This window comes from Mirounga angustirostris, unplaced genomic scaffold, assembly GCF_029215605.1.
Source record: "Mirounga angustirostris isolate CCGP_5_RB_7025 unplaced genomic scaffold, mMirAng1.0.hap1 SCAF_7, whole genome shotgun sequence".
Lineage (NCBI taxonomy): Eukaryota > Metazoa > Chordata > Mammalia > Carnivora > Phocidae > Mirounga > Mirounga angustirostris.
In genome coordinates this window covers 88,750,659-88,778,347 of record NW_026991715.1, presented here as the reverse complement: position 1 = coordinate 88,778,347, position 27,689 = coordinate 88,750,659, and the positions used below count along the sequence as shown (strand labels likewise).

The 27,689-nt window shown below is 41.7% G+C and overlaps 2 protein-coding genes across 3 annotated transcripts in view; one reads left to right on the top strand and one right to left on the bottom strand.

Moving 5' to 3' along the window:
• Window positions 1-12,143, top strand: part of REEP5 (receptor accessory protein 5) — a 36,836-nt gene extending 24,693 nt beyond the window's left edge. The window contains exons 4-5 of the mRNA XM_045900056.2: window positions 4,053-4,221; window positions 9,727-12,143. Of these exons, the coding sequence (XP_045756012.1) occupies window positions 4,053-4,221; window positions 9,727-9,776 (219 nt within the window). The 3' untranslated portion in view covers window positions 9,777-12,143. The remainder of the gene's footprint in view (window positions 1-4,052; window positions 4,222-9,726) is intronic.
• A 5,994-nt stretch (window positions 12,144-18,137) lies between these two features.
• Window positions 18,138-25,057, bottom strand: SRP19 (signal recognition particle 19). 2 transcript variants are annotated; one of them, XM_045900046.3, is made up of 5 exons: window positions 24,903-25,056; window positions 24,204-24,279; window positions 21,556-21,627; window positions 21,341-21,452; window positions 18,138-19,142 (listed from the first exon to the last, which is right to left on the bottom strand). In XM_045900046.3, exons 1-5 carry the CDS (start codon window positions 24,941-24,943, stop codon window positions 19,009-19,011), a joined length of 435 nt encoding a protein of 144 aa, XP_045756002.1. In that variant the 5' UTR covers window positions 24,944-25,056; the 3' UTR covers window positions 18,138-19,008. The 2 variants fall into 2 exon arrangements, with proteins under 2 accessions (XP_045756002.1, XP_064452541.1); XM_064596471.1 differs by lacking the exon at window positions 18,138-19,142 and adding an exon at window positions 19,149-20,499 and having other exon boundaries at window positions 24,903-25,057.
• Window positions 25,058-27,689: the final 2,632 nt, after the last annotated feature.

Sequence of the window (27,689 nt, the reverse complement as noted above, 5' to 3'; positions counted from 1 at the left end):
GAAAACTAACAGGAAACGTGGACCGGCCCGCACAAACTGTGAGGTGCTGAGGGTATTTCAGGGATTTGGCTCCATTTAAGGGCTTGGACCTGTAGCAGAAGGTGTCACTCTGCCATTATGTACGTGAGAGGGCTCGGCGGAGCTTGGGTTGGTTGCAACAGATGTGTGTTGTGAGACTAGGAGGTGGCTCGTCTGAATGTTTGCTCTTCCCCTTCCTACTGCCATGCTTTCCCTTCATTGCTTTTCTCACTCTGAGCATTCTGTTTTCCTGCTGTTACGCTCAATAAATGAGCTGTGGAGTCTGTCACACATCAGGGGGAGGAGAGTTGAGGGAGAGTTGGCTTAAAATTGTAACTTGGAGGGGCGCCTGGGTGGCTCAGTTGGTTAAGCGGCTGCCTTCGGCTCGGGTCGTGATCCCAGGGTCCTGGGATCGAGTCCCGCATCGGGCTCCCTGCTCGGCGGGGAGTCTGCTTCTCCCTCTGACCCTCCTCCCTCTCATGCTCTCTGTCTCTCACTCTCTCTCTCTCAAATAAATAAATAAAATCTTTAAAAAAAAAAATTGTAACTTGGAGATGACGACGGGGAATCGCATTTGGTTGAGCACTCAGATATGGGAAGCAGCCTGCATAGTCCATTCAGTTCAGAAATTCTCAACCTTTTGGAAATACATGGAGGAAATTTTGTTTGTAGCTGTTAATAATAGTCACTGATTTCTTTTTTTTTTTTTAAAGATTTTATTTATTTATTTGAGAGAGAGAATGAGAGAGAGAGAGCACATGAGAGGGGGGAGGGTCAGAGGGAGAAGCAGACCCCCTGCTGAGCAAGGAGCCCGATATGGGACTCGATCCCGGGACTCCAGGATCATGACCTGAGCCGAAGTCAGTCGCTTAACCAACTGAGCTACCCAGGCGCCCAATAGTCACTGATTTCTGTTCAGGAGTATTTCATGGTGTTGTCTAGTATAGTTTGGCTTGAACATTTACACGTTGAAAAATACATACCTTTTATGATAAATTACTTTCACTTTATTTTTCCTTTATTTTGCCATTAGAGAACTTCTTGATTTTTTTTTTTTGAATTTATATGTGTAGGTATATCATTAAGTTTTATTTCAGGTAGTAAAAGAGTTATGAAATAATTGTTTAAAAAGGGTATATGTTGGGGGCTCAGTTGGTTAAGCGTCTGCCTTCAGCTCAGGTCATGATCCCAGGGGCTGGGATGGAGCCTCCCTGCGGTGGGCTCCCTGCTCAGTGGGGAGCTTGCTTCTCCCTCTGTCTCTCCCCCTGCTCGTGCTCCCCCTCCCTCCCTCTCTTACTCTCTCAAGTAAATAAGTAAAATCTTTTTTAAGAAAAGGGTATATGTTGGTTTTGGGATTTGATTGTAATTACCCCATTTAAAGCTAATTACTTAAGCTGTTACTGTTCCATGGCTGTTGGTAGAAGACAGTTTTCTTGGGACAGAGACAGAGCCCCAGCTATTCTGGATGGCCCAGATGTTTCTTATTTTCTCACAAAATCTATATGAGGTAGATTTTTTTTTAATTTTAGTTAACGCCTATTTATGTTAAAGTCTGTACAGACTTAAGCAATTAAGTAACTCACACAAGGTTTGCCTCACTAGTAAGTGGCAGAACCAGGGTTAGAACCCAGTTTCTCTGAGCTTATTCTTTTAATCTCTATATCTGTAGTATATAATTGTCTTAAAATCAATTTTGTTGGGCGCCTGGGTGGCTCAGTCAGTTAAGGATCTGCCTTCGGTTCAGGTCATGATCCCAGGGTTCTGGGATCGAGTCTGCATCGGGCTCCCTGCTCAGCGGGGAGCCTGCTTCTCCTTCTCTCTCTGCCTGCCACTCTGCCTACTTGTGCTCTCTCTGTTAAATAAATTAAAAAATCAATTTGTTGGGTGGAGAGATCTGTATATTTTTAGATCAAGATTTTTAATTTTGTGTTCCTTGTTCTTATTAGTTTCTAGTTTGTTTCAGATATCAATTTCTGGTGGAAGTGTTAAAAATTATGATTGTGGATTTTCTCCATTTATATAATTCTGACTTTTTAATTTACATAATTCAAAGCTATATTTGGAAGCTATCTATAATTAATTAAAATTATAAAAACAAAAATTATATAGATAATTCTGTAATTGCACATATATATACAAAGCTATATATAATTTATATTTTCAAAGATATGTAGGTTTGTGTGAATCTTCTTGGCAAATTGTTTTTCTTCTTTAACACGGTTTACTTATTTTGCCTTAAATAATGTTTATGTACTGTTAACATTACTAAATGAGCTGTTTTGAGAATTGGTATTTGTCTGAAACATCTCTTTACACTCTTTTATTTTCAGTGTTCCTAGGTGGCTTTGGCTTAGGTGTGTTTCTTATAAGAAGCATATAGCTATACTGTAACTTGTTTTTAATCTAGTCTGATGAGCCCCTGTCTTTTGAAAGCTTGCCCCCTGCTCTCCTGTGTCTGTAACAAATTCTAATTTATGAATACTACTTTTCCAGAGTTCTGTAGTTCAGATAATCTAGAGAGAGTCATCTGTTGAGAACATGTTTTGTATTCTGAGTGTGGTAGAAGCCCAAAATGCAATACAAACTCCTCAGAGCCAACATGGTGCTGATGGAGTGAGCTTTAGGGCACAAATGTGTGCATTTTAAACTCAAGCTCTCCATTATTGGTATTAGCCCCTTAACAGCTTTTTATCTCTAGAGCAGACTTAAAAGACTGTCTTAGAAAAGCATTGTAGCTTCTTGATTACTTGAATATATTCTTTGGATTGGAATAACAGAGACTAAAGGTGTAGAGTTTAATTTATAGCATAAGAAGTAGGAGATTTTTTTCTTTAAGAAGCTGTAAAATGCACAGATTGGGAATCTCGAGAAGTGACTTCTATTTTTTGGCTGTGTGGAAGACAATAGTTAGAATCTTTTAAACTGAGAGAACCCAGTAGGTTGTTTAACTTTCTAGGGAAATGAGCATGTTTCTGTGCAGATCCCCCTTCTTGCTCAGTATCTTAGATAAGAATAAACTCCTGGGGGCGCCTGGGTGGCTCAGTCGGTTGAGCGACTGCCTTCGGCTCAGGTCATGATCCTGGAGTCCCGGGATCGAGTCCCGTATCGGGCTCCCCGCTCAGCGGGGAGTCTGCTTCTCCCTCTGACCCTCCTCCCTCTCGTGCTGTCTCTCATTCTCTCTCTCACAAATAAATAAATAAAATCTTAAAAAAAAAAAAAAAGAATAAACTCCTGGGACAACTTAAAGTGCTGAGTTGTTGTCATTTGAAAAAACAGTAAAACTTTTTTGGACATATAGTGTGACAGTTCTTGTTTTTTAAATTTTTAGGGCATAATTCTTGTCCATTTTTCATTCTGATGGCAAAGTAGAGTTAGGAATGATATTATTTTATTTTATTCCAATGGCAAAAGAAAGAGTTAGGAATAATATCTTCATTCAAAGGGGAAGATGATGAAGAGCTGACTGTAAAGATTCCTGGAAGGCAAAAACTACCAAAAACTGAGATTCTGCTAAGGAAAGAATTCAAAACATGGCCAGGGTATTTTGTCTATAACGGATGAAAAAATGGGACAGACCTACTGGGGTAAGCCAGTGAGAACGAGGCTTATCCAGACAGCTTTCTTTACACATGCAGGTAAATGCTATGTTTCTTCAATTGATTTTTAAGAGCTATGATTAATAAAACTTCTTGCAGCTATAAACTAAAAAGTAATTCAAGTTAGGAAAGAAGTTAAGCTGTTGGACTTGGTGTGTTTTGCCTTTCTTTTTTCAGTCTCAGCTTTTCCTTACTAGGTCATTTGTCGGGTGTTTTTCCCATCTAAGAAAAGTGCACTTGTAGCCTACAGAAAATACTGGAAATGCTGTCGGAGAACATGGCCGAGGCAGTGCCATCCCAGAGCAGTGGTGGCAGTGTGTGTTGTCAGGATGCCTGCTGCCTGTGCCGTTTCCATGGTTACCATGCAGCCTGTGTTGTCAGGATGCCTGCTGCCTGTCCCGTTACCATGGTCACCATGCAGGCTCTCTTTCTGTGCAGTGCGGCTTCCTGTTGTGGTGCATGGCCCCAAGCCCTTCTAACGGGGCCGAACTGCTGTACAAGCGCATCATCCAACCTGTCTTCCTGAAGCATGAGTCCCAGGTGGACACTATGGTGAATGACTTGAAGGACAAAGCCAAAGAGACTGTAGATACCATCACTAAAGAAGGTAAGACTCGGAAGCTGCGTTCAGCAGGTGGGAGGAGTTGGGGGGTCCTGGGCCCAAATAACAAGCTGCTTCTCCTCCTCTCCTGTTAGCTTTCCTCAGCTAAATGCCAAGGCCCCTCTGCGATCTCTTGACCAACACTTTGCATGTTGCCCTTTACTTTTCCCCAGATTCTTCCACCATGCTACATTTAAGGCACTATTTGGTCAGCATATTAGGAAAAATGACTTTCCTGTGCTGGGCAGAGATTTTAGAGAATCATCTGTATTTATATACAAGCATAATCTCTTTAATACATTTCAGGTTGAACTGTTTAATATGCTTTTGTTATAGGTCAAGAGAATGCCCTTTCCATTCACCTGATTCATTTATTCAGCATTTATTTATTGAGGTGTTTAATATGTGCCAAGCATGTTCATAGCACTGAGGATGAGCCAGTGAACCAAACAGACCATACTACTTGAACTCATGAAGCTTACACTCTTATTGAGAGATACAGTAAAATTTTAAAGTTATATGATATAGTTAGCGGAGGATATAGAGAAAAATAAAGCAGATAGGTAGATAGGGAGTTCCAGGGGCTGAAGGGAAGTTACTAATTTTAAACAGAATGATTTAGGGAATCCTCACCAAGAAGGCCATACTGGATCAGACTTGAAAGAAATCATGGGGAAGGATGCTCCAGCTAGAGAAAACTGCATGCGGGAGCAGTATGGTTAGAAGTCAGAGAGGTTGGGGAGCGGAGGCTGGAAGAAGACAGATCATGGAAGGCCTTATAGGCTTTTGTAGAGGCTTTGGCTTTAACTCTGTGGGATGGGGTGCTGTTGGAGAACTTTGAGCCGAGGAGCAACATGATCCATCCTGTGCTTTAACAGGATCACTCTGGCCCCTGTATTAAGAATAGACTGAAGGGGGACAGGGAGGAAATCAGGAGACCAGTCATAAGGTGCTTGCAGTGATCTGGCTGGAGAGGACCACCTGGCTTGGGTCGTAGGTGTAGCAGTAGGAGGCAGGAAGTCATTGGAGTCTTGATATATTCTGAAGGTAGAACCAAGAGGATTTGCTTAGGGATCAGGTGTGGAGTAGGAGACACGAGTCATGCACGAAGCCAAGCTTTTCAGCCAGAGGAGATGGAAGGATAGAATTGCTGTTGAGCTGGGGGAGCCTAGATGTAACAGGCTTAGAGGGGAAAACAAGGAATTCAGTTCTGGATATGAAACCGGATGAGATCACAAAGGGAGTGAATATAGTTAGAAAAGATGAGGTCCAAGACTGAGCCAGGGGGTTTCCCAGGTGGGGGAGATGAGGAGCAACGGACAAGGCCGACTAAGGAGTGGCCAGTTGTGGTAGCAAGAAAGCCATGTGACTGGTGTCTTCGGGGCCAAGTGAAGAAAGTGTTTCAAAGGGGGGGGTGGGGAGTGGTCCATAGTGTCACATGCTGCAGACAGGTCAAGTGAAGTAACGACGGAAAACTGGCCATCACACTTGGCAGTGAGGAAGGCACTAGTGCTCTTGACTAAACAGTTTGTGGAGCAGTGGGACTGAAATCCTGATCGGAAGGATGTGAGAGATGAGAGGCAATGCTGAGAGAAGATAGGTAAGGCTTTTGGGAAATTTCCTGAAAAAGGAGAAGAATGGGGCTGCAACTGGGAGGAGGAGCTAGGGTCCTGAGGGTGTATTTTTCTTCTTCTTCTTCTTAAAGTAGAAGGAACAACATATGTTTGAAAATTGGGGGAATGATCCAGTAGAGAGCAAAAAACTGATATGAATGAGGGGAGAACTACTGGAGCTCTGTCCTTGATTAGACCAGAGGAGCTAGGATCTAGAGTCCAAACAGGATTGGTCACGGGGCACAAGAGTTTATGGTTTATTTTTTTAGATAAATTTTAGTTAACATAGTTAACATACAGTGCAGTATTGGTTTGTAGGTAGTATTCAGTGATTCATCGCTTACATACAACACCCAGTGCTCATCACAACAAACGCCCATCCCCCCCCAGCCCACCCACCCCCCCCCTTCCTCCAGCAACCCTCAGTTTGTTTTCTGTCCTTAAGAATCTCTTATGGTTTGTTTCCCTCTCTCCCTTTTTTCCTTTCCCCCTTCCCATATGTTCATCTGTTTTCTTTCTTAAATTCCACGTATGAGTGAGATCATATGGTGTTTGTCTTTCTCTGACTTATTTCACTTAGCATAATACATTCCGGCTCCATCCCTGTGATTGCAAATGGCAAGATTTCATTCTTTTTGATAGCTGAGTAATATTCCATCGTGTATACACACACACATCTTCGTCCATTCATCTGCTGATGGACATTTGGGCTCTCTCCACAGTTTGGCTGTTGTGGACAGTGCTGCTGTAAACATCGGGGTGCACGTACCCCTTCAGATCTGTGTTTTTGGATCCTAGTAGTGCAATTGCTGGATCGCTCTATTGTTCACTTTTTGAGGAGCCTCCATAGGGCTCTCCAGATGGCTGCACTAGTTTGCCTTCCCGGGGGCACAAGGGTTCCTAACACGAGTAGAGATGCTGGTAGGTGTTTATGTGATGGAGGGAGCTTACAGAAGTCACTCCCTGATGGCTCCACATTTCTCAGTAAAGTAGCAAGAAAGGTCAGCGGAGAGAGGATGGGAAGGAGGGGACAGAAGGAGGAGATGGTATGAAATCATGGCCTAGGACTGGGGTCAGGTAACAGCTGTTCGTCTCTGTGGGCCACCAGCTCGGTCTTGCAGCCACTCACCCCTGCCATGGGAGTATTAAGCTGCCAGAGACCCGTCACGCGTGAGCAGACCGCCGGCGCGGTGGGAGAGGGGCCGGGGCGGGCCGGGTCACACGGCTGCCAGGAGTAGGAGCGGCTCACTGCGGATCTGTGTTCGGGAACTTAAAGTGAGGCTGGTTCGTCTAGGTGTTCCTTCAGCCCCATTCAGCGGCACAGGCGTGGCTGCAGAGTGCGCGGAGCGCCATGTCGAGAGCTGGGAAGGGAGAATGGGACTAGGGAGGGGGTAGGGGCTGACAGCTGGACTTAAACAGGCCGGCGAGGGGAGGGAGTGAGGAACAGTGGAGGAGAGGTGGTAGGATCAGTGTGTTATAAAAGCAGGTGGTGGGGGAGAACTCTGAATCAGGATACCGGAGGGCGTGAGCTGCAAAGGTAGGAGGTGGTGGGGGACAGTGGGATGCTTGACACGGACATTGAAGAGGGACTGTGGTTCCTGGTAGTGAGAAGGATCATGGAAGGAGTGGCTGGGGTAGGTAGAGAGGCTGGGGTCCCTAGGACGGAATGTAAAGGTTATTGGAGGGGGGAGCCGAGAGGCCAGGATATTGGAAGAATACAGAAATCACCAATAATTAAAATAGGAGTAGTGTGAGAGAGTGATATTAACTTTGGAGCTAAAATCTTCAAGAAATGAGGCAGCATAGCCCAAGGGTCAGAGGTGATTGGGGAAAGAAAGGCTGGTGGCAGATATGATCTCATGACATGAGATTCTGAACACGGTGATGAAGAACAGGGACTGCTTACCAAATCCTCCAGAACCACTTGTACCAGGGTCAAGGAAGAAAGAAAAAAAAAAAACAAAACAGCCACCACCACGGGTGGGGTAACTGGGTTATGGGCATTATTAGGAGGACACTTGATGAAATGAGCCCTGGGTGTTGTAGGCAACTGATCAATCTCTAATTTCTACCTCTGAAACGAACAATACACTGTATGTTAATTTAAATTGTATTAAAAAACAACAACAACAACAAACCAGCTGCCACTTGAGAAAAGCAGTGTCCTCAGGGGACAGCCAGATTTCTGTAAAAGTAAGAAGGTAAAAGAAACATTCAGAGAGATGGATAGTGATAGAGGGGATTTTGCTGATGATTCATTGGGTCTTAAGTTCCAGAGGGCACTGGGAGGGTTTTAGAAGTTGGACAAAAGTGGCAAGGAGGGGCACCTGGGTGGCTCAGTCGTTGGGCGTCTGCCTTCGGCTCAGGTCATGATCCCGGGGTCCTGGGATCGAGTCCCGCATCGGGCTCCCTGCTCGGCAGGAAGCCTGCTTCTCCCTCTCTCACTCCCCTTGCTTGTGTTCCCTCTCTCGCTGTGTCTCTCTCTGTCAAATAAATAAACAAAATCTTTAAAAAAAAAAAAAAAGTGGCAAGGAACATAGAATTACTGTTTTGTTTTGAGAGCTCTATAGTAATTAGAAAGTGAGAGATGAGAATTGACCTCACCACGGGGCAAGTGAGATCCCCAGCACAGCTCTCCAGCCCCACAGCTATGTTCTCGCTGTTCTCCCTCACACGCCTTGCGCTCCGCTGGACTCCTCGGCGCACCGCTCCGGTCTACTTGCATTCAGTTTCCTACAATTTTAAGTGTTTTCTGACCTGTAGCCTTCATGTCCTCCCACTTGGGGATTGCCAGTTTCTTTTTAAGAGATTTCCTTTCTGTTCCTCCCCTCAGCCTAACCAGCAACCTCCGGTGACATCACTTCTGTCTAGTTCACTCACATTTCTTAGTCCCTTGGTTCTCTTCGATCTCAATACTCTAAAATCCAGTTTTACTTTGATAGGATCCATTCCTAAACAGGAGTGTAAGAAAGAAAATAAATTAGGACGGACTTACATGGTGACACATTCTAGACTTTTCTCAGAACTTCTGGATTCTCCAGGAAGTAAATTTTTACAATGGGCTAGTTAAGAAAGAGGCTGCAATTTCTTAACTCTGTTCAGCGACTTTAATTAAGTGGAGTGAGAACAGCTCTCAGGCAGTTGGTGAACAAGGTAGGACTGGCATCGCTGGACTTCAGGCCCGTCAAAGACAGGTGCCATTTATGGATTCTCCAGGACACCCTGGAGGCTTCCAGAACACCCCTGCCCCCCATCATACACACCACACTAGTTCTTACAGCTTGTTCCAAGTCACATGGTAATTAGGAAGAGGAAGGTTTAATCTCCCACAGATGTAAGAATATTTTCTTGATGAATGTAGCATCTTGCCACCAACTTACAGCAAGCTCTTGCCATCATAGGGGGAAATGGTGGCACAGTGAAGAGAATATAAATGGGTATAAATAGTCCATCATTTCTGGGTTGTGGGAATGAGGACTTTCTCTGATTTTTTGGCACCATGCGATAGACGACCTAGTTGTCATCAGATTGAGACATAGTCAGATTATACAGGTGAGCACCCAGACGCAAATGAGAATTTCTTGATTGTACAGAGAGACACTGGACGTGTCAGGAATCTCTGCTTCTTGTGCCCCTGGGTGGGGGGGCGGGGACAGATGGTTTAGATGACACTGCTACTGTAAGGGGGCTAGGCCAGCTGACCTTGAAGAACTTTGCTGGAGTACTCCGGATTTGGGCTCTGAAGAGGTCTCTCCATCTGCTGGAAACTCTTAGCCCGGCTGCAAACCTCAGTGCTAGTGTCTGAACAGGAGTCATCCAAGTTGCCGTCTAGTCACTACATTAGGCACAGAGCCTGTATTGCAAGTTGCCTTGACACAGTTTTCTTTCCTCCTCACAGCCAAGAAAGCAGCAGTGAATTTACTTGGTGAAGAAAAGAAGAGCACCTAAACCACTGACTGGATGAAACCTTTCTGCCCTCACTGTACCTTCCTATTAGCGCTTGGTGTTATATTAGGGACTGTGGTATAATCATTTTAATAATGTTGCCTTGGAAACATTTTTGATATATTAAAAAGAGGAATGTGTTGTGTTTTTTTTTTGGTTTTTTTTTTTTTGCTTACTTTGATTGTCTATATACACAGGGAGCACTTAAATTTAATGCAATGGGCAGTGTCCAAATTTTTGGAAAATATATTTTGCCTCTGGGTGGGAAATGTCACCATCCTGCAGGAAATGCAAACTTAAAATTATATATCCCATAGGCTTTGTACTTCAGCAGGCTCTCTCTGCATGCATTTTCTCTGTACTTACATTTTAAGATAATCTTTAAGGTTCTACTTCATGTAATGTACAATTTTGTATTAAATGTTTTTAATGTATTTGTGCATACATATATGTAGGGAAATGTTACTGTCTGTGACATGTATAATGCTCATAGGGAGCACCTGCCAAAAGCTAAAGGTTTCATTGTGCTGGTATGATCTGTTAAATAAGGCTTCAGAAAATTAATGCTAACATTTCCATGAATAGTTAAGTGATCAGTGAGGTTGAATGGGGGCTGGCCTGGTTGTTCTAACACTGCAGCAGCTGAATACCAGAATAGCTCTGTAAAGCAGTCACTTTAGTGATAAATGGGGAAAGGTACCCACACACCAGTAATACACAGCTCCCACATCCCTGTAGAACCAGTAATATTGTCTTGTGGCCTTTTAAAAAATTGTTTATAAGTTTTAGATATGTCTGTTTTTAAGATGCTATAATGGAAACCATCCCTGGTTTCTCCTTCAGAGCTGAGTAACATGTTGGTTTAGTCTTGTTTTTTCACCTAGTCTTTTTTTTTTTTTTTTAACCAGTTTAAGGAATCTCTAGACTTGCCCACCTTTGATTACATGTATGTTCTCGTTTGTATCATTAGCAGTTACATGCTAATGATGACACCAGGCTCTAAGAACAATTCTGGGAGAATGAAGGATGATATAACCTATTATCTAGTTGGCAGTGAAAGCAAACTGCCTTCACCTTCTTTCTCTGGTGTTTAAGGTCAAACGCAAGAGGCCTTCCCAGTTTACAAGTCAGAATCATTTGTGGTCTATTTAAATGCCTTCATCTTTATATTTCATTTTGATAAACTGCAGATAACTACATAGTTTAAGTACAGAACAAAAAGTTAAAATTAAGGTTTCCAGCTTGATTAGCCTGCTTATAGGAAGCTCGACAGCTCGTCTGAACGAGAAAACCCGAGCTTCACACCAACCATACTGCTAGGATCCTTCCGAATTAGATTACACTGACTAAAACAAAACTGAGTGTAACAAAATGAAAACAAGTTTAAATATCCAGCCTGTAAAATACCTTATAAGGGAAAAAGAGAGGATTAGTGTCTTTTGGATAACAGTTAAGACCATAATGAAATCTCATGATGTAAACAATATCAAAGATATCCAGAATTAGGGACACTATCACCTAAATATTATAATATAGATTAGGGTATTTATTTTTTTCCTGGCGAAACCATGGTAATCATAAGGCATCTTATTAAAATTCAAGAAAAAAACTTTTAGAAAACAAGCAATTAATGGTTATTGGGAGAAAATCAAGCCTTAGATTAAAAAAAAAAAAAGTACCTCTAGGAGTATTTAAATCCGTTTCCCCGTAGTAAATTACACTTTTCTTGGTGGCAGAAGAATGAAAATCAGCAACTTCTATCATACAGAATATATAAAATCAGATTGTTAGTATACAGAATATAAAACTTTCAGTATACAAACTATCAGGCAAGATGGGGAAACATAAATGCTACTATTGCTCATAACTACTTACAGGCTGATATCAGTTTAAAAACTACTATAGAAAGAAAATATATTCTGAATGCAACTTTTTTTGTCCTTTTAGCTTTTTCCTGTAGTGCATTCTGTAAGAAATGTAAGTTACTATTTTTGGCAGTCAAGGTGTACATGTTAATGACAAGAGAAGTTAATGAGTGAGTTGAGCAGTTCTGTCTCAGTTTAGATTTCCCAAAGAACATATTGCCATGGCTAGAGTATTTGGAAAACTAATTGAGCCAGTGTCTAGCTAGAAGACAAGCATTTATTTGTATATGAATGGTGATTTAGGGGTAAGTCAAGTCAAAGAATCTCCACAATTCTCCCCTTACTTGAAAGCTTTCAGACCAACAGTTACCGCTACTCTGGGGAGAGGCTTCTATCCACAGCCTGAAGAGAATGAGCATAGCTCTTAAATAGGTTACCGCCCATCCTGAAGATGTGATATATTACATGGAAATGGATGTAAATAAAATTCTGTTATCCCATTAAACTGTTGTTTCATTTTTTGGGGGGGGCTTTCAACAAATCTAGAATCATTTAAGCGAAGCCTGAAGTAAATCCAGATAAATGAACCTGAAACACTGCTGTTTATTGCCCCATTCCTCCCCTGGCCTGAGGCTTTCCCCTGGTGACCACGACCTGTCAGAGGAAGACTCCTGAAGGCGAACATACCAATGGTGAAAAGTTTCTAGCCATAATTAGGTTTAAAGGAAACCTAAACTGCTTTCTACCACCTGTCATGTTACACAGTCTCAGAGAATTTGGTTGCCTCTAAGTATATTTTGACATAGTAAACACTTGTATGTGCCTCCAAATTACTCTGTACTTTAAAGAGACCAAGGAAGAACTTCAGAATTTTATTAAAACTATCTGCTTCTGGAGGGTGTGTTTTGGTCAGCTGTGTCTTCTACGTCTGCTTTTACGTCTGTCTACCTAGAATCATGGTGTCTGGAGTAAGAGTTCACATCCTTAGCCATCAGATACTAAGTTCTATGTAGTGCAGTAGGAAAGTAAATATATTTGAGAATGACCTTAATTAAACGTTTTTCTGGCTCTTTACTACAATATTAGCTTATAAAATCTATAACATAAACCTCATAGAGGATTAAGAGCAATAAGGAGTTTCTTTGGTTAGATCACTGGTTTTCAAACTTCAGTGTGTATTGGATTTTCTCTTGGGGGGAGGGGACTGTTAAAACAGATTGCTAGTCTCATCCCCCAGAATGTCTGATTCAGCAGGTCCGGGGTGGGACTGAAAAATCTGCATTTCCAGTAAATTCCTGGGTGATGCTGATGGTCCAGGAACCACACTTTGAGGTAAAACCCCTGGGTTAGGTAAATGCTATCTTTACACTTAGTATACAGTGGATTTTAGATCTGGCTGCATATTACAATTACCTGAGAAACTTTCCCAAAAATGCTGGTATCTGCCTCCACTACCAGAAATTCTGACATTAATCTACCGTGATACCCAGGCACCAGGATGCTTTTAAAACTCTAGGGTGATTCTGGGGTGCCTGCGTGGCTCAGTCGCTTAAGCGGCTGCCTTCAGCTCATGATCCCAGGGTCCTGGGATCGAGTCCCGCATCAGGCTCCTTGCTCAGCGGGAAGCCTGCTTCTCCCTCTCCCACTCCCCCTGCTTGTGTTCCCTCTCGCTGTCTCTCTGTCAGATAAATAAAATCTTTTAAAAAACCCAACAACTCTAGGGTGATTCTAGTATGTAGCTAGGGTTGAGAAATAGAAACTACTAGTGAGGTCAAGAATCCTGAGGTCTGGAGAGTTTGTCTTAGCTCATTAGTTCACCAGGAGTGCATTCCCTAATGCTGCAGTAACACCTTGCCACAAATGTAGGGGCTCAAACAATATAAATTGTTTAGCTTACAGTTCTGGAGATCAGACATCCGAAATGGGTGTGCAGGGCTGCATTCCTCCTGGAGACCGTAGGGGAGAATCCTTTTCCTTACTTCTTTCAGCTGGAAGCCGCTTGCACTCATTGGCCTGTGGCCCCTTAGTCCTCCAATTTTGCTTCCCTTTTAGAAGGATCCTTTTGATGACATTGGGTCCACCTGGATAATCCAGGCTACTCTCTCCAGCTGAAGATACTTAATCACATCTGCAAGGCCTTTTGCCATGTGAGGTAATATTCACAAGGGTTTTTTTGGGGGGGCACATTATTCTGCTACCACACCTCATCTCTTTGGTATAGAAATTTCGTTATAAAGTCACCCCCAATATCAAAATAACTGCAAAGAGCAATCTTAATGTTGGGAGGGAACTAAAAAAAGGAATGGTGAAGAAATACCTTATCTTCTTCCAAATGAAAGACCAGCAGTTTGTCCTCCAGAGATAATAAGATCTTTTTTTTTTTTTTAAAGATTTTTTATTTATTTGACAGAGAGAGAGATAGCGAGAGCAGGAACACAAGCAGGGGGAGTGGGAGAGGGAGAAGCAGGCTTCCCGCCGAGCCGGGAGCCCGATGCGGGACCCGATTCCAGGACCCTGAGATCATGACCCGAGCCGAAGGCAGACGCTTAACGACTGAGCCACCCAGGCGCCCCAGAGATAATAAGATCTTTAGAGTGGGGAGGACACAGGCAGAGTTGAGGGAGGGAAGTTGTGTTAAAAACAGGACTGAGGGGCGCCTGTGTGGCTCAGTCTGTTAAGCGTCTGTCTGCCTTCAGCTCAGGTCGTGATTCCAGAGTCCTGGGATCGAGTTCCCCATTGGGCTCCTTGCTCAGCAGAGAGCCTGTTTCTCCCTTTCCCTTTCTGCTCATGTGCTCTCTCTCTCTCAAATAAATAAAATCTTTAAAAATAAAAAAGCAAACAAAACAGGATTGAGTGACTGAACGCTGAGACCCATTTCTCTCACGCCACCTTCTCCCCCTGGGCTCCTAGACCTTTATCCTCCTGGAAGCTTGTTGAACTCCTCTCTAGGGAACAGATCAGCCTAAAACATTTCTGATCTTGGAAATTCCCCCTAAAAGGATATTTGAGCCAGATATCCCTTTAGTGAAACAGTCTGCAAGCCCTTCTTAAGTGCCTAGAACTTCCAATCAACTTTTATGGGTTTTTTTACTCTTAAAAAGCCATCAATCTAAGGAAAGCCACTTAACATATCAGGGATCAAAATAAAAACAAACAAGCCAAAAAGGTAATTGGAAGCAAAAAAATATAAACCATATCCCCTGAGAAATAAGAATGACACTTATGAATTAAGGACAGAATGCAGGGCGCCTGGGTGGCTCAGTCGGTTGAGCGTCTCTTGGTTTTGACTCAGGTCATGATCTCAGGGTTGTGGGACTGAGCCCCGCGTTGGCTCTGTGCTCAGTGTGTGGAGTCTGCTTGAGAGATTCTCTCTCTCCATCTCCCTCCACCTTGGCTTCCCCCCCAGCTCGTGTTCTCTCTCAAATACATAAATAAAAATCTTTAAAAAAAAAAAAACGCTAGAAAAAGGAAATATTCAGATGACAAGAGAGCTTGGAGAAGTTGAAAATACAAGAAAAATGAAAAGTTCAACAGAGGGGTTGGAAGACAGAGTTAAGGAATTCAAAATAGAACATAAAGGCCAAGAAACAGAAATAAGAGGAAAAAAAGATGAGAAAACTTGAGAACCAGTCCAGCATGTCCAATATCCAAATAAGGAGTTCCAAGATCAGAAACGGTAGAAAAACCATTGATGAAATTTTCAAGAAAATTCCCAGAACTGAAGAACACAAGTTTCCAAATTGAAAGGGCCCATTAGGTACCCAGCACAATAGACAAAAAAGGGCCCACACAAACCACACTATTGTGATATTTTAGAATTCTGAGATGTGGTGAGTTTCAACAAGAAAATTGTGGGTGACAAAAGATCATGAACTGGGGCACCTTGGTGGCTCAGTCAGTTAAGCATCTGCCTTCGGCTCAGGTCATGATCCCGGGGTCCTGGGATTGAGCCCCACATAGGGCTCCCTGCTCAGCGGGGAATCTGCTTCTCCTTCTGCCCTTCCTCCCCACTCGTGCTCTCATGCTCTCTCTCTCACTCCGCTCTCTCTCTCTCAAATAAACTAAAAACAAAACAAAACACAAAAACACATGAACTACAATGGCTTGGACTTCCCTGCAGCTATAACATTAGTCAGAGGACCATGTATAGAGTGTAGCTGTGCACTAGGCCTAAAGGGTTGTAAGTAGAGAGGGTAAAAGGCTCCAGAAGAGACTTCTTTAAAAAGATGACATTAAACTATCTGATGTGAACAAACTTATGTACTTACATACATATTTACTTAGCTCCATGCCCAGCACAGAGCCCAACATGGGGCTTGAACTCAATACCCTGAAATCAAGACCTGCACTGAAATCGAGTCAGATGCCCAATGGACTGAGCCACCCAGGTACCCTTGAACAAACTTTTTAAGATTTATTTTAGAGAGAGGGCACAAGAAGGAGGGGCAGAGGGAGAGTGAGATCTCAAGCAGACTCCATGCTGAGCGCACAGCCCGACTCTGGGCTTGATCCCACAACCCTGAGATCATGACCTGAGCTGAGATCAAGAATGAGACGCTTAACTGACTGCACTACCCAGATGCCCCAAACTTTTTGAAAGGACATTCTGACAACTGGTAATTTGTGGTTGAGTTAGTGATATTCAAATAAAAAAAAAATTAGCTCTGAGGAACACACAAATCCAGAAAACAAAAATAACAATAGCATACTTCAGTGTTTCTCACTTTAATGTGCGTTAAGAATACCTTGGAGATCTTTTACATTCTGGGCTGGGCCAGTTTCTGCATTTTTCACAAGCTCCCAGGGGAGACCAGTGCTGCTGGACCCCTGACCACACTTTTGAGTAGCAAAGTACTACATGGTTCAGCTATGAATGAAATATAGGATAGTAATGTAAACTATGAATAGTGATTAAAATCAAGAAATATATTGGTAGGAGGGAGGATGGGAAGCATATGTTGGGGGTAAAGGAAGGAAAACTAAATCGTCCTCTTCTACAGATTAAAATTAACACTTAAAACCGAAACTATTAAAACTAGCTAGCTCTTTAAATTATATGTAACACTGATAATAATAAAGTCCTTAAAAAGGGGGCAAAGGATGTAAACAGCAATCACTGAAATAAATACAAATGGCATTTCAACATAAGTGCTCAGTCTTGCTCACTAGAAAAGATTCTATTTTCTACTTAAGAAAGGTTCAGTTATGCAATGATTGCAACAATGTGAAGAAACAGCAATACAATGTTACAGCAAGAGTTCTGAAACCTTTTCTGACACTCTTTATTGCCCCATAACCAAAGTAATTTTAGACTCTGGTCATCTTTCTGTGACAAATTATTTGACTGCCCCAATATCCAGTGTCAACTTTCTTCTTTGGCTGACTATTCTCATTACTGAGAAAGCTATATAGTCACTTTCCTAGCCTCTCATGTAGCTGAAGATGGACATGAGCCACAGTACTCAACAAGGAGACTTAAATGAAAGTTGGCTGGGAGGGATTTTGAGAAATCTTTAGCTTTCCTTTTAAGAGGGGACAGAACTGGCTGGCACAGCTATCTCTTCATTCTACCCTGAACTCTGATGTGACATTCGATGTTCTATCAGCCCTTTTATAAGCTTCAGACAACAATCCCAGAGGTGTTAGAAACCATGGATAGTGGAGTGGAAAGAGAAAAGAGAGTGTCAGTGAGCAGCTGAACTAATACCTGTAGTAACTTTTGGACTTCATGTTAATTCAAGGAAAAAATTATTCCTGATTAAGTTCATTGTTTTGTTACGCACATTCCTGATACATTTTCCCAGAGGGTTGCTCTGAATCTTGTTTTGCATGTGCTGCCCCAGTATTTACTTATAAGTCAAATATATAAACTGCTATACCATTATGTTCACTCTAAGACATGTTACCGACAGAAATTATTAGAGAAAAAAGTGAAGATTCTAATCTTCTTCCTGCACATCCATGGATCATCTTCATACAGCTTGGGTGTTTTAAGTCCACTTAAAGCTCTGAAACACTGGGTTCACTTATTTTGTAACCAAGTGGAATTTCTTATCTCAAGCAATAAAAACTTAAAGAAAATGGGATTTACTAGAATGATATAAAGCACAGTTGACAGAATTCACAGAAGAGCCAAACCAGGCCACAAGAACAGGACTCGGATAACTCAAATTTGTAGACCATTATATATCTTGGCTCCCAGCATCTTTATGTCTGTATTTCTGTTACAGATTTGAATTCCTGAAAAATAAACCATTGGCCTGGCTTGGGTCATACACTGTGGTCAAGAGGCAGTCCTGTAATTAATAGCCCTTCCAGAAGCATATGAAGTCAGAGAAGGCAGTTCCCCAAATGATGCTCAGTAGACAAAAACAAGTGGCTGGATAGGGATTCTCTTAAATCTTACACAAAATTACCACTTTCAGAAACAGTGCTTTGGAATAAAAGTCAGAATCTTCGATCCAATTTAGTTTCTTGAAAAAAAGTACATCTCAAGGTGTTAAAGCATGGGTGATTTTATTTTTATTTTTTAAGATTTTACTTACTTGACAGAAAGAGAGAGCACAAGTAGGCAGAGTGGCAGGCAGAGAGAGAGGGAGAAGCAGGCTCCCTGACGCGGGGCCCAACTGGGATCATGACCCGAGCTGAAGGCAGACACTCAACCGACTGAGCCACCCAGGCACCCCAAGCATGGGTAATTTTAGAACTCCAATTAAAATAATGTTCTTAAGCCTACAAAATAAGCAAATCTAAAGCTTAACGTCCAGGACTTTCCATACATCAAAAAACTAGTAATTGAACAATTACAATTGATTAAAATAATATGATCAGTAGATGTCCAAGAGGATTTAACCATTTTCTTCTAGTTTTAAGCTCACACTAAGCTTCCACTACCCATTTTATTCACTTAAATTATCTCCTCTACTAGCATTAATTAGTTCATAAGCAAAGGAGCAAAAGCCACAAAAGTCAAATTTTATTTCATTAACTTAAATGCTGAAGAAAATGTGTATTTCAAATCTTTAATTGAACTCATTTATCTGAAACATGTTTACACACAGGACAGATACAGGATTTCAAGCAACTTATGGTAGAGTCCATTGTCCATTTAAAAATATGCTTCTTTCTTCCACAAAAACTCTGTGTTGATAGGCAAAAAAAATTTCCTTTATACTACATAAAAGCTAGATGCAAACTTCTGATGTATATTTATTTCATTGTCAACTCTGATGCTGAAGCTGGGAGGCAGAGATGTCCATAGTTCGGTTAAATGATGCAAATAAAAAGCTTCCATTTCTGAGATATAAATTAGAAGCCTTCATTCACTGTCTATCACAGTAGTACCACAGACTTGATTGACTCATATCCGGTCACTTCTTCTTCTTTCCTTTCCCTTTTTTACTTCCCTCTCCTTGCTGAAGACTTTGGTCACCACCTCCTATTTTTTGTGTCCTTGTTTTTAGTTTGGGTATCATTTCTGCTACATACAACATTACTGACTTACCTAGGAACAAGAAGTTAGGCTTAGTGTACAATCTAAGGAATAAGACAAACAAGCTCATTAACTTGAAAATCACATCAGGAAAATGACAAGGATTTAAACAAAACAAAACAAAACAAAAAAACACTACAAAGACATGACTTACTCAAGTGGGAGCTTTCCTGGAGAAAATGTGCTAAGAATAATACTGAAATATTTAATTGAACAAAATCAAAACTTAAAACACTTTATTTGAAACACAAATTTTGGTCCTGGTTCTATAATTGACTTCAAGATCAAAGGAGAGTATCTAGTCTAAATACAACAATCTGGAAACAGAGTCAGGATATCATTATATCTTAAGCTAAAGAAACACAGGGCCGCTCCATCTTATAACAAAAAACCAATGTTATCAAGCTACAAAAGATATTACTCACATGCCCAGATGATTTAATGTGTACAGGTACCCTGCTCTGTGCACTAACTACCTCCTCCAGATCTAGTAGCTACTTTCAACACACAGAGCCCCTTAGTTTTTCCCTTTTTACTTTCTTACTTTTTTCTTATTGGAAACTGGGAGCAACATTTTTCAACTGTAATTTTTACTTACAGTTTATTTACTGGTCAAGTTAAAAGTTTTTTGTCTCTTGATTTGTCTTTTGACTTTTTTTTTTTGAGATTTTATTTATTTATTTGAGAGAGAGAGCGAGAGCAAGCACAAGTGGGGGAGGGGGTAGAGGGAGAGAGAGAAGCAGACTCCCCCCTAACCAGGAAACCGGAGACAGGGCTCGATCCCAGGATCCTAGGATCATGACCTGAGCTAAAGGAAGATGCTTAACCAACTGAGCCATCCAGGCTTCCCTGTCTTTTGACTTTTAAGAAATAGTAAAGGAAGATGTCCAAGAGAAGAAGAAATACACCGTAACATACTACCTGTTACTCCAGAGTCAAAATCTTGTTTCTAGAAATATCTACCAATCTGGACAGGTTTTAGCATAGAAAAACCAATCTAGGGATGCCTGGATGGTTCAGTCAGTTAAGTGTCTGCCTTCGGTTCAGGTCATGATTCCAGGGTCCTGGGATCGAGTCCCACACCAGGCTCCTTGCTCAGCGGGGAGCCTGCTTCTCCCTCTGCCTGCTGTTCCCCCTGCTTGCGCTCTCTTGCTCTGACATAATGAATAAATAAAATCTTAAAAAAAAGGAAAAACCAATGTATTTTAATTTAGCGGACACTGGGTGGCTGTTGGTTGAGTGTCTGCCTTTGGCTCAGGTCATGATCTCAGGATCCTGGGATCGAGCCCCGCACTGGGCTCCCTGCTCAGCGGGAAGCCTGCTTCTCCCTCTGCCTGCCATTCCCCCTGCTTGTGCTCGCGCTCTCTTTCTGACAAACAAACAAACAAACAAATAAATAAATACCATTTAGTTGTCAGCTTGGGGTTATTGTGACAAGAAAAAAAATAACAGTTCCATTTAAAAAATTACAGTTTTTAGAAATAAAGAATTCAGAAAAGAATCATGTGCATCTTCCCCAAACCCAGAATTAATTATTTTGCAATACTGATATTTGGTTACTGTTTTTTTTTTAAGAAATAAAACACTAGAGATAATGTTAGTCTTCTCTGACCACCATTCCTGTGCCCCACTCCCCACTCCCTGCTCATCATCATTAGGTTACCTACTATTTTAAGACTGGGGTTTTCTTCCAGTCCATTAAATAAAATTTATATATATAATATCAATAAACAATATTACATATACATCAATAAACAGTAACATTTTGTATTTAAATGTACTGAAGTGGTACCACACTATGCATTTCTTTTGCTGTTTTCACTCAGTATGGCTTTTAGATTAATGATAGAAATTATTAACAGGCCTCAAAGTCCTCTAGGATCTGAAATGGCAATTAACATCTGACCACTCAATAATTCTACACTCTTAACCTGAGAGTAATGACAGACTTCCAGAGGTTTATAAGAAGTTCACAAAACAAATTTTTTGGACAGACGATTAGGTTTCATCACATTCTCAGAGGTCCCTAGCTTAAAAGGCGTGAGAACCACTGTTTTCCTCTCCTCAGCAGTAGTCCTTTCCTAAGTTCATCTGCAGAATGCAAATTATTATTTTTACCTTTCAAAGGGGTCAGTTTTAGAATGTTTTTTGCAGAGTAGAGGAATACCCTGTTGCCAAACTTTATTTGTTCATTTTTTAAAAAAGCTTACGTGATGGGAACTGTACGAGACAGAGGCTGCCGTCTTCCTGTTTGAGCTGGACCCGGACTCTGCCCCTGTACTGAACATCACGATTCCACTCTCTAGAGTACATTTTATTTTTCTAACACAAAAAACAAAAAAACACACACAAAAAAACAGGCTTTAAAAAGTTGTTACATCAATGAGATTCAGTAGGAAAAATAGTGAAGAAAGAACCCTCTTACCTCAAGGAATACATTAAGTCCAACTGCTGAGCACACATCTTGAATCTCAGTAGCTGTAGGATTTTCAACAGCCTGAACAGTTAAAAACAAAAACACTAAATAGCTTACCTTCAGTGGATACTACTATATTGTTGTGTAAATCATTTCAAATATGAGGATGACAACAGTTATCAAAACCTTAGATTTCCTTTGTCACTAGGTATGGTTGTTTCCACTGTAATTTTTAAAAGTACAGGAATAACACTGATTCATACTGTGTGTCCATCTCCCTTTCAACAGAACATACACTTCACAAAGGCAGGGACTGTTCTGTTTATCTGTATATTCCCAAGTATCTGGAATGATGCTTGGAACATAGTAGGTGCTCAATGAATACTGATTAAACAACTATTATAGATACAACCACTTTAGAAAATTGTTTGGTAGTATCCACTAAAGCTAAACATATGCATTCTTTATGGCTCTGCAATTCCACTTCTACGTACATATCCAAGAACGATACAAAAATATGTTTCCTATGGGGCACCTGGGTGGCTCAGTTGTTAAGTGTCTGCCTTCGGCTCAGGTCATGATCCCCGGGTCCTGGGATCAAGCCCCGCATTGGGCTCCTTACTTGGCAGGAAGCCTGCTTCTCCCTCTCCCTCTGCCCCTGCTTGTGTTCCCTCTCTCACAGTCTTTCTCTCTGTCAAATAAATAAATTAAAAAAAAATACATGTTTCCTAGAAGAAAAACTCAAGAATGTTGACAGCAGTAATATATATAACAGCCTCTAACTAGAAACAACCCAATTATCCATCAATGGTAGGATGGACTGTGATATATTTATACAATTCAGTACTACATTCTGGTTCAGCAAGGCAATTCTGCCCCATGACATTTAGCAATGTTAGGAGACATTTCTAATTGCCACAGGAGTCAGGTAAGGCACTGGTATCTCGTGGGTAGAGGCTGAAGATGCTGCTAAACAACCTAAAATGCACACACCAGCCCTGATAACAAAGAATTACCTGGCTCAAAATGTCAATGGTGCTGCTGTTGAGAAACCCTGCTACACAGCAATGAAAATTAACAAACTACACTAACAAATGTGAATAAATTTAAGCTTAAAGTTCAGTGAAAAAAGACATACAAAAGTACATAGTGTATAATGCCTTTTAAATAAAGTTTTAAAACAAGCAAAAGTAATCTATTGCGTTGGAAGTCAGGATACGGTTATCCTTGTGTGTGAGTCTACGTGGTGGGGGAAGTGACTGTGAGAAGACAAAGGAATCTTCCTGCGTGCTGATCGAGCTTTCTTTTTTTAATTTGGTTGCTTGGTTACCCATGTGTATTCTGTTTGTAAAGGTTAATCAAGAGAGACACTTCAGACTTATGTATACTTCTGTGTGTATGCTGTACACCAATAAAGTTAAAAACAATTCAGTTATTCTCCAAATTATGTGAGAGCTTGCTACCAGAGGCCTCTGTCACAGTGGCTTGATGTCAGGCATTTTCCTGAATGAGTGCTTTGGTAGTCTCTTTTACCCTGGGGCAGCAGAGGAGACTTTCCTTTAGATATATTTAAACAGCAAAATGGGAGACATTAAATAACACAAAAATAATGCACTGCTTTAGGCCAAGTTACCTTGAATCTGTTGTTAGATTACAAAATTTAAGTAACTCTTAAAAAACAGAATATGACATCAATTTTGAAAATAAAAAGCTACAGGGGCACCTGGGTGGCTCAGTCATTAAGCATCTGCCTTCGGCTTGGGTCGTGATCCCAGGGGCCTGGGATCGAGCCCCACATCGGGCTCCCTGCTCTGCGGGAAGCCTTCTTCTCCCTCTCCCACTCCCCTTGCTTATGTTCCCTCTCTCGCTATGTCTCTGTCAAATAAATAAATAAAATCTTAAAAAATAATAAATAAAAAGCTACAAAGACCCTTCGCTTGTCATTAGGCACGTTCCAAACAAGTCACCACGCCAACTGAGAACTTGAATTTTCCCATTCAAACAGCACAAGGGAGAAATCATATTTTTTTCAAACTGTAACACCTACTTTTTAGGAGTATTAATTTTAAACTTTACCCCTCAAAAAAAAAAGATTATGGACATAAACTATAGAACTCAACACATCTAAATTCTCTGCAAGTCTTGGGGCACCTGGGTGGTTCAGTCTGTTAATAATCAGACTGTTGTTTTTTTTTTTAAGATTTTATTTATTCATGAGAGACAGACTGAGAGAGAGAGGCAGAGGGAGAGGGAGAGGGAGAAGCACCCAATGCGGGACTCGATCCCAGGACGCTGGGATCATGACCCGAGCCAAAGACAAATGCTCAACCGACTGAGCCACCCAGGCGCCCAAGGGTCGGACTCTTGATTTCAGCTCAGCTCATGATCTCTGGGTGGTGGGATGGAGCCGCTCAATGGGGAGTCTGCTTGGGATTCTCTCTCTCTCCCTCTCCCCCCATCCCTGCCCCCCTCTTACTCTCTCTCAAATAAACAAATCTTAAAAAAAAAAAAAAAATTCTCCTTAAGTCTTGTTTAATAACTCAACTGCATTCTGGAGTTGAGTTATATAATATCATATAATGCTACAGTTTCATTTCCTTTATTATAAGGGCAAGATTGTCATAACCTTGGTTTAAAAAACAACAGGCAAACCCTACCTTACTTATGGGGATTCGCCTCCCCTCCGCGATGGTCTTCTTGTTATTTAAATAAGCAGGATAGATACAAATGAACCTGCCACAGAAAGAAGCACAGCTAGTATTACTAGAGCAGTATTGCCAAAATTTCATTCATTCTTTCATCATCATCAGGATAGCCAGCACGCCTATTATTTGCTTAATATTTTTTCTTTAAATTGCCTCCCCTGTACTTAACTTACTTAAAAAGCAAACTTTAGTTTACTACCCCAGATGGAAAATAACATCACTTATTAGAGAAGGTTTAAAACCAAACCAAAACAATGCCTTCACCGTTCAGTTAGACACAGCTGGCTATCAAGTTCCTGTGGGTGGAGCCTGCTCTCAGAAACCACGCCATCAGAAGTATCAGAACACTTGGAAGAACCCAAACGTGCCTTTCTGAACGTAACAATGAAAAGAACACATTTCTCACTTTGTGAGTCTGTTATTTAATGTCCTGTCCACGTAGCACCCAAAGTCCTTTGTCTCAGGTGCAGGCAGACAGTGAGCTATCTAGAGTCGGAATTTCGGGGACACTACGAAAAGCCTGGAGCTGCTGGGCACCCGGAGGAACCAACACCTGGAAGAGGCCCGGAGCCTGGGGCCGGAGCCAAGCTCCACCCTCCAGCCTTTCTCGGGGATGGGGAGGGCGGTGCAGCACCCCTTCTCAGGACCCACCTGTCCTGGTCGGCCGGGGACCGAGCGGCGGCACAAGCCATCTTCACCCAAGCCCGCAGAGTGCCCACCCAGGACCTCCGGGGGAACTACCGCCCGGAACTCGGATCTGAGATTTCGCGGACAACTCCGGCTTCCGGCGGAAGTCCTGCCCACGGACGCGCCTACGCGTCCGTGGCTTTTCGCCGATCGTTTGTTCCGGCATCTGTCGCTCGGCGCCAGCGTCTCTAGTTTCTGACGTGGCGTTAGAACCTCTCCTCTCGCGAGAGGATCCACGAAAGCGTCAAATTCCTACTCAAATCTTGTCAAAAGTTTTAAGAGTCTACGCTGCGGCTGAAACGGGGTTACGTTTTTACGGGTCCTTCACGTCCAACTTCACACTGACTTTGAATGGTGTTAGCCACCCTCACCCTTAGGTGAAGGCTTTATACCGCGGGTGATCTGTCTACACGGATCCGAGCAGGCAAGGAAATGCCTTTTAGGTTTAATCTTTATCTGCTTCTGGGCCCCACAGTTTGCTTTCAACTTGGCAAATACGGGTTTTATAGTGGTGAAACAAGAAAAATTACTGGTACTGTTTCAGTGAGCTGTGTAAATGTTAGAAATTTGACCATACACCTTTTTAAACTTCAGAAGATCACCTTCTACCCTGTAATTCATTATTTTTTGCATACCTTAGGTTAATTGCAAAGCACTATTTCAGCATTTCCGTTCATCAACAGAATACACCTTCACTCCTGTTTGAGTAGTGGTTGCTTATTCCACACCAACAAAGGCACTTTTCATAAAACCGGGCAAGTTAAGATAAATGTTTAATATTACAGATGAAAAAACAAACTAGACAAACACCCCCCTCACCCCCACCCCCAAAAGCCTGAGTCTCACTGAGGTTAGGTAATTTGCCAATTCAGGCTAATGATGGCTGAGTATAGATATCCAGCTGGTCCGTCTGGAAGCCCCTGACTTTTCTCCATCCCCTCAATCCCCGCCTCTCAGTCATCCTTGTAGTTTCTTAGTACCAGATTAGTTTGGTGCTGATTTAAATACGTAAGTCTTACTTCTTAAAGTATGCATGATTCCTGTAAGAAGAGCTTCATGCAATGACCAACAAAACGGAACAGGGTTGAAATGAAACTAAGCTTTAAAATACCTAGTTTGCCTGCTTTAGGATTTTGCTTTTATACTTTAGTTCCATCATAAAAACTCAAATACTTCTTTTCAGAAAATCAACATTTTACATATACATATGGAAAAACTGGGAATGAACAAGGTAGTCTGAGGTTAAATATATGCAGTAGCCTATTTACCATAGGGTTTTCTTAGACCTACGTAATTGCAGACAAAAAACCCAATATTAAAATTGGTTATATTTCCTGGCTCATAAACACTAAGGGAGTTAATGATGGAGCTGTTATTTTTGAGTGTCATTGTATGCTAGATTCATAACTTCTATTTAACTCTACGCTATTGTTGAAATATCCTACAAGGAGAAGATGGTGGGAAGGGAGACAGCAATATTGTTACTGCACTGATGATTAAAGAAACAGTGAATACAAAGTTTTAAAATGCTAATGCTTGTGGAAAAGCAAGCATTAGCAAGCAAAAGGTTGGTTTAAAGGGGAATGAAGTTGGACGTGGAAATGAAAATGATGAAAGGGCTTTAGAGATTGAGGCACTGGTTTTCAAATCTAATTTTTATCAAACTGTCTTCCTTTTCCTTATTTAGATGTGCCACTAAATCCAGCCTTTCAACCTTGGTTGAGGCTTCTGGGTAAGGGTGGAGTGGAAAGAGAAGACCAAGGTGGGCAAGAGAAGTTTTCCAAAATAGTTGAATAAGAATTGGAAGAAGGAGGAAGAAAGGGATGAAAGAAGAGGTGTGATATATATGTGTGTGGGGGCAGGAGGGGACTGGCAGAGATGTAAGTAAGATGATCTGTGAGCTTTGACAGAAAAAGTGATAAGGGGAAGAAATGGTGAATTAGATAATATCTGTACTACAAATCACTTGATGGCTTCTACTGCATCCAACAAGGACATTTTGAGAAGCTGTGCCAGCTACTCTGAGAAGTGTTAGGGATACAGATAAAAATAATAAAATAACTCTTGCTCAAGTTTCTCACAAGTCTAAGGGGTGAGACTGTTAGGCAGACATGTATACCAGGGCTATCCAAGCCTGCAGAGTCCATGAGAGTACTCGGGCACGCTTGGGTATGGCTAACTCATGGTTTGGTTTGCCTGTTTCACTTGTGTATTATGATGTAACAAAACACCCTAAAACTTAGTGCTTTAAAACAACAACTTATTTGCTAACAAAACTGTAGTTTGGGTAGAGCTCAGCTGGAACAGCTTATCCCTATTCTATATGGCATCTGGTGGAGCTAGAAAATCCCAAGTGACTTCTTCACTCCTATATCTCTGCCTCAGCTGGTATGGCTGGAACAGCTGAAGGTTGGCCGGTACCTTCCTCTTTCTGTGGTGTAGCCTTTCCATATGGCTACGCTGAACTTTGACAAAGGCTCTCTCCTTGGTGCACCTGGGTGGTTCAGTTGGTTAAGTGTCTGCCTTTGGCTCAGGTCTTGATCTCAGGGTCCTGGGATCAAGTCCGGTGTAGGGTTCCCTGCTCAGTGGGAAGCCTGCTTCTCCCTCTCCCTTTGCCCATACCCTGCTTGTGCTCTCTCTCTCTCAAACAAATACATAAAAATCTTTAAAAAAAAAAAAAAAAGGCTCGCTACTTGACCAAATCTTAGGTAGGATCCTCTGAGCTCTTGTTTTGACAAGGCCTTGACCTTG